Here is a 9,464-nt window from a genome sequence, read left to right as displayed (position 1 = left end):
AAAATTTAAGGGGGTCTGAATACTTTCCGTACCCACTGTAATAGTGTAAGCTCAAGAGGCAACATGAAACAATTATTCTTGCATATGGGTACTGTTTCACATAATACTTTTAAATAATAGTAAATGTGAAATTTTGTAGAAAGACTGAAAGTGTTTATCATATTTTTTTACATCTTCGAAAAATCTTTTTTTTTTTACACAACGTACATAATCAGTTCTACGGGTTTTTTTCCTCAATCCACCTGTTCAAGTCCACAATAAATGCTGACTTTAAAGTCTCATTACTAAAACAGCAGATCAGATCATCCCTGCTGCCATGAAGACCAAAGAGCTGCCTGTGAAACTTTGAAATAACGTTAGAAAAAAAAATACCTGGAGTAGGCTATAAAAAGCCTGGCAAAACTTCAAACTTTCCAAGTATCACTGTGAAGTCCTTTGTAACAAAATGGGGGGGAAACGCTGGAGTTGAGATTGGAATGCCTTCAAAATAAGCATCAGGACAAGGTGCTGTGCAAGTGACCCAGAGGCTGTCTACAACACTAACATCTCTTTGACTGAAATGGAGGAAACTGCCCAGAGTTCAATGATTTCTTTGCACTTCACAGAGCAACTGAAGCTCACTTTTGAAAAAGACAGATGGTGTCACAACGGACGTTTGCTAGGCTCCACGAGGCAAAACTGGAAATATTTTGGAAGTTTTTCTTTTTTGGTCTGGTAAGAACTACTTGGCCTGAAAAGAGCCCAACATACAGGAAGCCTCAGACGTAATTCAAAATAGCAAGGCTGTTTGTGTCTTATTTTCCCAGTATATGTTTGTCATCTGGGAATTTTTTAGACAGATATTTTCAATGTTCTATCAGCTGAATGATGGACACCTAGTAGCTGCACAAACTGTATTTCTATCACTCACAGCCTTATTTTCATTCTTTAAAAATTTAAGTATGGCATCTGCCCTGACAAAGGTCCATATAAGTAGGGGTGCTCCGATCAGGATTTTTGAGGCCGACCACCGATCACAGAAAGCAGTATCTGCCGATACGATCACCGATACTTTATCATGTAGAATTATTTATAGTGATGATCCAATCAAGATTTTTAGACATTTATTCAGGGCCTGAATTTCATTTTTTAAAATGAATTTCCCTCTTAGGTGACTCTTGTGATTTTTTAGACATTTTTCAAAAATATATATTTATCTCCTAAATGTTTGATTATGCACTGCATTTTTGTTTTGACAATCATGCAATTGTTGCACAATAGCTTACACACAGCACAAGCCTCAGGTACACCAGGTTCACACATACTCTGTTTGCAGTGCGTATGCAGTCCATGTGCGGTACATGGTGCAGAAAAAGCTTTCACACAGGCGTCTGCAACCGATCCATGGCTGTTCACCACAAATTACTTTGATTTCAAATCCAAACATTGTTACTGAAATTGCTTTTTCAGCATTGTGATTCTTTTTATACACCGTACAGTAATACAATCTTTCATAGACGTGTTTACTTTGTTTTTCTACCTCCACGAGTGCCATCTATAATTGCCTTGTTTATCTAAAAGTGCTCTTTTCCTTTAAACCTAGCCAAAAAGCCATAGCCTATGTGTTGACTGTGAAACACAGTAGACTTTGATTATATGCATTTATGGTGTAATTACTACATTTTCGTGTCAATCCATGTTCATATATTTACTGCAAACAATGTGCTGTCACTTTAATTCAGTGCGTGCAGCGGAAACAATCTCCACACTGCTGCAGACTCACCACTCCTGGAACGCACTGCCGGACCGCAACCGTGTGCAGTGTGAACGCTTTATCCGTTAACATGAGCGGGGGAAAAAATATACGCACCACATACGCACTGCAAACGGAGTAATGTGAACCTGGCATTGTGTGTGTGTGCACGGTCTCCAGGAGAGCGCACGAGCGCTGAATGGTTTAAACACTTGCAAGAATTAAAAAGAAACGCAATTTATAAACTTTAGTGACGATGCCACACTGCCTCGATTGTACAAGCGACAATTCCTTTGTCAACTGTGCTGCGTGCAGCTCGCTTAGTGCAGACACGATGTGATTTGAAGCCATTTGCGCATTTTCAGAGTGAGAGAGCGCGCGCGCGGTGATTCACTCACGCTGTTTGTGAAATGATGTCTCACAGAAAGTTTTCAAATTACTTTATAAGTTACTTAATTAAGAAATATGAATTGTACCTCACCTTCAGCCTTATAATTATTTAACCCGCGCCAGACTGAGATGGTGCCACTGCACGTCGTGCCAAACCTCTGCCGGCAGGCGCGTATCAGCTTGAGATCGGTTTGTGAGATCGGCCTTTTTAGAGACAGCCGATCAATCCTCCCAAAGTGATTATCGGCCGATAGTGATCGGTAGCCGATCAATCGGAGCACCCCTACATAGAAGTAAGTCCATACTGGCAGTATCATTCAATGATTGTTGCCATCTACAGATGAGGCCAATACAGACAAATCCTTGGGGAGAAACAGTGTCATTCTGACAGAGTTTTGTTTGTGGGATGTTTCAGCAGAAAAATAACCCATAGGACATAAGAAATACCTTGGGGGACATAACAAGAAGGTTTTATTCTGGAATGGCCAAACCAGAGCCTAGACTAGAATGCTAATGAAAAGCTTGTTGTCAGTATGACTGGCCCAGACAGACTATTTTCACATTTTCTCCACTGACTTTGAAAGAAGGTATCCCTGGAATTCTGCTGAACGGAATTTAAACCAGGTAAATGTGTCAAATGGATCTGAAAGCATAATCAAATTGACCAAAATATAACTTGCAAAGGGACACGTTACATTTTGAGAATGACAAGCGTTCCAATTCCGCATGCATAAAAAAAATTGACAAAATTCCTAAAAGCATAAGTCTGACCAAGAGTTTGACCAAATTTAGAGGAGCTATAACAGGAATGAAATGTGAGGCACTGTAGACTTTTTATGCACTACAGACATGTTTCCATAACGTCATGGCTTAAATTAAAATGTCATGCCATAAATTCAAATGTATATTTGGCACCAAAACATTACAAACTGTGGCGTTCACCAATGTGGGACAAAGGTAATCTGGCTGAAAACACAACCAGCCATGCGAAATCAGAGACCACCAGGATCTACAGTAGAGGAAAGGGCACATCACAAGTTTGCATGCCATGTCATAACCAAAGCCAATGTTAGGAATGTAGTAGTCACTGAAACCACTGGAAAAGCCAGAAGGTCATTCCATGACATGAGCACCTACACAGTATTCATTACAAATATAATACTGATGTTTCTACAAATATCATATTTTCAATAATCAGTAGGGATGTAACGATTCACTCAACTCACGATTCGATTCATGATTTTGATTTCACGATTCGATTCACAATTTATTTTTTATTTTTTTTACAAAATGAGATTCAAGTCAAATTATAAATTAAATGCGTCCTTTTATTATTGCTTGGACAAAATGCTACACATTTCTTTGCGAAATTGAAATATAACTATAATAATATACTAATATAGCACTTGCATATTATTGCTCTTTTGTTGGTTTTGATTGCTTCTATTGTCCTCATCTGTAAGTCGCTTTGGATAAAAGTGTCTGCTAAATGACAAAATTTTAATATAATGTAAATGTAAATAACAAAACTAAATTGAAATTTTAAAACAAGCCCCAAATCAAATACATAAGTAACACAAATAAAATAAATGTTCATATAAACAAAATAAGGCTTTGTCTGTGCTCTTTCCATTTAAAATTAGAGGCAACCACTGCATTTTAATCATGATCCAAACAAAGATGCTGCATACATGCAACATGAGCAGTTTTTTTTCTAAATTACATTGTATAATTGTACAAATGTTCTGTTGTTATTTTGAGTGTGCAAAAATAAATAAAAGTAAACACTTTGAACAACAACCACTTGTATTTTTCTCTTATTATTTTCATCAACAATATGGTTTAGTAATTAAAATCATTTAATTGTCCGTGCAGAGGCAATTCTGTTTTATTGATCTGTGGCGCATTCATTTAGATTCTTTACACGTGTAATGATGTCCAGTGACTTGTTTGCATTATTTATGCATTATTTTATTTGTAAGACTTTTTTATGACTAAATTTGGTAATGGGAGAGTAAAAATATTTACACCGTTCAAACTAGGCTGCTTATGTTGAAGTGTTCGGGATGTGGTTTTTAATGATGAGACGTTTTTTGTAATCAGGCTCTCAAAAAGTATATAACAATTTGGATATAGATTTATCGGCCAACATATCGGTTATCGGCTTTCAAAAATAAAGAATAATCGGTTATCGGCCAAAATGTTCATATCGGTGCATCCCTACACTTTGCGCTTTCGAATTATGTCTTACTCTTATCTGTATGACCAAAAATTGTATATTTTGTTTCAGCTGTTTGATCGTGCCGGCGCCTCTCACACACACACACACACACACACACAATTCAAATTTGAGATCGCAGTCTGTTCATTATCAAAATAAAATAGTTAACCAAAAATAGAAAGGTTACACTGGTCAATTTAAACAGTCCATGGTATAACTGGTCCTGTTATGCCAAGCACATTTTTGCTTATGTAAAAAGAATATTTTTGTCGAATGCACGTGAAGTACAAAGCTTCTATATTATAAATAATTAATAGTTTAACATTCAAATACATTGCGAATATGGTAACGGATTTGTGCCGAATGAGAGAGGTATGTAAGCCCAACGCCTGGTATTTTCAGTTTCGCTGTGTTTTGGTTTCTTTAGCTTTATATATTTTTATTTCATTCTTGTTCTGTTCTGAATACCATTAACTTTAATTGAATTGTTTTGGAGTGAGCTATCCTAAATTATAGCTATGTTCATAGTGTTTATACATTATAATATTTCAGTTTATTTGGTATTATTTCTGGTATTATTACACTCCCTCCAAAAGTTCAGCTGCTCACAAAACAATAAGCAGTAAGCACCAATCAATGAGTGCGAGTTTGAATATAAGAAAGCTGATTGGTCATGGTCCAAAATATGTTGAGGACCAAAAGGCTACATAACCTCCAAATACATCTACATAAAACTGCACTTGCTCTCATATACACGCACACACTGTCACAATCTAATGCCGGATCCTTAAAAACAATTACCAGAACGCAAAAAATCCAAAATCAGAAATTTTCCGGAACAGCTCAAATTAAGCACTGGATGCAACTCTTTTTAATATGCTCACTAAAATCCCCAAAAATTGTTTAATTTATTAACTTTTATTTGTATGTTCAATCAGAATTCCTCACCACAGAATGATAATTAAGGTAAATGCAACTTCTTTTTCTCTTACAATTCCGACTTTTTCTTCCAATTCTGATAAAAAAAAAGCCATAACATATATAAACATAATTGCAAGATATAAAGTCACAATTTGACTTTTTTCTGAGTTTTATGATTTTGCATCTTGCAATTTAGGTTTTTTGTCTGCCACAGAATAAAAATAAAAGAGTAATTGCAACTTCGCTTACAATTTTGACTTTTCCCTTGCAATTGCGAGTTTATATCTCACAATTTAAACATTTCCTCTCAGAACTGTGATTTCATATCTTCAATTCTGAGTTTAGTAAATAAATAAACAAATAAAAAGTCTGAATTGTGGGATATTAAAGCAAAAGTTGGAAACAGGTCTGGTGAGTAGATATTTTTTTAGCCACTTTTTTTTTTTGAATGACAGTCAAAACCAATAGCTACATTTGCCATCTCTACATATCATAAACAGTAGCAATAAAATAATGTGTATTTACCCTCATATGTGGGCTGTCACTAATTTTTGAGGACGCAAACTCGATGAGATCTGCCCTGAGGTCCACCAGGAACTTCACCCCGCCCTGAACCTTGCTGATGTGCGTGAGCAGCTGTCGGTACCGGGGTGTTAAACTGTACCGTAACCTGTCCTCCACCTGCAGGATGGTGGCCACATCCCGCCCCTGAGTGTCCAGCAACTTCGCAGCCAGGTCTGAAGCCCATCTGTGATCTACCCCGAAATCATGAGAAAGCTTCTCGAGAAAGTCCAGCTTTTGCTCTTTCTCTAAACTCTTGTAGAAGTGCATGAACTCCAGACTGTTGGATTCAGGTGGAGGTGGAGGTTTGTCTCTCATCTCATAGCTGGGTAATGGGGCCACTGTCTTTCTCAGGATCTCCTCCATGCTGTTGTGCACTGCGATGATGGAAGTACATGGACACACGTTTCTGAACTCCCACACCCTAAGTCCCTGGACCGTTTTTAACACTGCTCTGTGTCGATAAGACTTTAGCGAAGAGCGCGCGGCTGTACATAAGTGGAAAGGTGTCATTGCGCGCCTGACAAAATACGCACCAAAATAAACCTTGTATATAGTGTTGCAATTCACATCCACTTCCGGGGTGTCTTAAAGGAACCGCGCACAGTTGTATGATATATTTACATATATTGCATAGAATTAATTAATTAATTTGTTTGTATAAACCAGGGCTGTCCAAACTCGGTCCTGGAGGGCCGGTGTCCTGCAGAGTTTAGCTCCAACCCTAATTAAACACACCTGAACCAGCTAATCAAGCTCTTACTAGACAGAAACTTCCAGTCAGGCGTGTTGAGGCAAGTTGGAGCTAAACTCTGCAGGACACCGGCCCTCCAGGACCGAGTTTGGACAGCCCTGGTATAAACAAACAAATTAATTAATTAATTCAATGCAATATATGTAAATATATCATACAACTGCATGTATTATACAACTAGACCAGGGGTAGGCAAGTTCGGTCCTAGAGAGCCGCAGTCCTGCAGATTTCAGCTCCAACCCTAATCAAACACACCTGAACAAGCTAATCAATGTCTTCAGGATTACTAAGGCTATAGGCAGGTGAGTTTTGTTTTCAGGGTTGGAGCTGAACTCTGCAGGACTGCGGCTCTCTAGGACCGAACTTGCCTACCCCTGAACTAGACAGTGGCGCAAAAACGGGGTATGCAGTATATGCAGTGCATAGGGGCGCCACACATAGGGGGGCGCCATTTTGCCAAAATCATTCTGTGAAAATCTTCTTTAATAAAACGTTATAAATAATCAAAAGCTTAAAAAATAATTGATGCAACATTTTTATTTAACGATTTTTAGCATTTTAATGAGTAAAAAAAATGTATTTATTGAAAACGTATTAAAGACGCGGAACGGCCGTATCTCTTTATGACAACAACAAACGGGAGGCTTTTCAGACGCGCACTTCAGCTTGCCCTCAGCGCGGTACATGTGCCAAATGAGCTTCAGTAGAACAACAGGGAACTGCGGTCTGATGAGATAGCCTATTGTTATATGTCAGTCAAATAAAACGTTCCTGTCCTGTCAGCCGTTTTACTGTGCTCACGGCGCACGCTCTTCAACTGTACGCGAATATGAGGCACGCCCACTTCATTAATAAAACGGACTAGAAACTGCGAGCATACATGATCAATTAAGTCACGAAATTACCAAAATGACGATTAGAACTGCATGCATGTATGTGCATTACATTTAAAAGGGGTCCTATATGCTCTTTTACATAGTCTTGATTTTGTTTTGGGGATGTACTAGAACAGGCTCTCATACAAGGTTGTTCGAAAAACACATAATTTTTAATTAATAATGACAACACTTCTCTACCCAGTCTGGCATGAACGGCTCGAATAATACCTGTATCAAATGAAGGCCCGCCTTTCTGAAATACGACATGTGCTGTGATTGGTTAGCTGGGCCAGTGTGTGTTGTGATTGGCAGCACTCGGCGCCTGGTCGGGAAATGTCATGCCCCTTACCACAGCCGCCTGCGAGCTTCAGTGTAAATATTGCATCAAAATCAAATCAATTTGAGAGCGATTTAATCCCAGATGATTGTAACCACTCTAAGTTCGTCTGCCTAGGGAAAGCTGTGTCTCCGACATAGTGATAATAAAACTTGTTGCCTTCTCTAGTGCAGCTCAACCAGGTCTCGTCCCATATATATATATATATATATATATATATATATATATATATTCAAATGACCTTACTAGAAAGTGAGCAATAGTACATGTGATTGAAAATAAAAATGGATAAAAAATGTGTTCTACTGTCTGGGGTCTGCCATCAGAAGTTATAGGGGATGTTATGTGACACACTTTTCTTTTTTCCCCCCTTGTTTTTACTTTTCACTTTTTTCCCTATGGTATTAAAAGATGGGGGTTCAAACCTTTGTCACTTTTTTGTATCCACGTTGTGTGCATCCTTCCATGCACAAGCTAGTAATGGGCTTTTGGTCATTCGACATAGTGATAATAAAACTTGTTGCCTTCTCTAGTGCAGCTCAACCAGGTCTCGTCCCATTCAATACTGAAATATTCTGCAATTCGAGGTCACAATAGGGCGCAAGATGATAGGCTATGCCATTTTTTTATTTATAATTTAATGCACAAGCAGGCCAAATGTGAGCACGGTGCAGTGAAATGTACTAGAAAATATGCGCTAATTTTTCGTTAATTTGTAAAGTACGAAAATGAAAAGAAAATTAAACCATATTTAAATGCATGAAAAAAAACTCATTTTACATTCTTACATTTTCCTTTGTACAGAGCTTGATTTAGGTATGACAAAAGTGCTGCAATGAATTCATTTTGACAACTAATAGAATGTTAAACATTGACTGATATCTTTTTCAGAGTTAATTGATTATATAAAATTCAGTGAAGGTTGACTATAGTTATCTGCATGTCTCATCCATGAGTAGACCTATGCAATGATAGAAAACAAGATTTTGGTGGTGTTATGACCCAGAACCAAGCTTACTGAGCAATAAAGCTATAGTGAGCCCTTTTATTAAAATACCTGGAGCCTAGGTAATACAAAAATAAAACAACAATTAATAATTTAATATCAGTTTATTTCTGAGTATCTCTATTGCGTGGGGGGAAAAACATGTTTGTGAATGGGCATTTGAGAGAAACTAAGATTGTAAACAAGGATACAAACTAGACATTTTTCACTGAAAATTGCCATTGTAAATTCATGAAATGGGCCATCTGTGTAATTCAAGTAGATTCAATGAGTTGAAAACTATTGCTACTTCATTCTTCAATACAAAACAATGCTGAGTTTTGACAAAAAATAGATTTTTAAATGTTATAATAGTGATTTTATAATGTCTCTCTCTCTCTCTCTCTCTCTCTCTCTCTCTCTCTCTCTCTCTCTATATATATATATATATATATGTATCCATTAGCAAAACATGTGAAAATAACTATATTACAGAGTGGAAAAGATAAAGGAGACAATAAATGACCCTCTGCTGACATTTAGTGGTCATAGTGAGAATCATGACATTAATTTTAATAGTATTTGTTTTTCTACCAGGTGAAAGAAATCTTCCACTTAGCATGGCAAATTTTCCATGAATGATCTCTTTAAGTAAAAATGCAGATGCTCTTTAAAATAAATTTTA

The 9,464-nt window shown here is 37.3% G+C and overlaps 1 protein-coding gene across 1 annotated transcript in view; it reads right to left on the bottom strand.

Annotated features, from left to right (window-relative positions):
* mlycd (malonyl-CoA decarboxylase) overlaps nt 1–6,422 on the bottom strand; it is a 19,487-nt gene extending 13,065 nt beyond the window's left edge. The window contains exon 1 of the mRNA XM_016236353.1: nt 5,790–6,422. Coding sequence (XP_016091839.1) covers nt 5,790–6,338 — 549 coding nt within the window. The 5' untranslated portion in view covers nt 6,339–6,422. The remainder of the gene's footprint in view (nt 1–5,789) is intronic.
* Between the last annotated feature and the right edge of the window lie 3,042 nt (nt 6,423–9,464).

This window comes from Sinocyclocheilus grahami, unplaced genomic scaffold, assembly GCF_001515645.1.
Source record: "Sinocyclocheilus grahami isolate Dianchi unplaced genomic scaffold, SAMN03320097.WGS_v1.1 scaffold487.1, whole genome shotgun sequence".
Taxonomy (NCBI): domain Eukaryota; kingdom Metazoa; phylum Chordata; class Actinopteri; order Cypriniformes; family Cyprinidae; genus Sinocyclocheilus; species Sinocyclocheilus grahami.
Note: the sequence above shows the minus strand (reverse complement) of the source record. Positions and strands in the feature narration are given on the sequence as shown.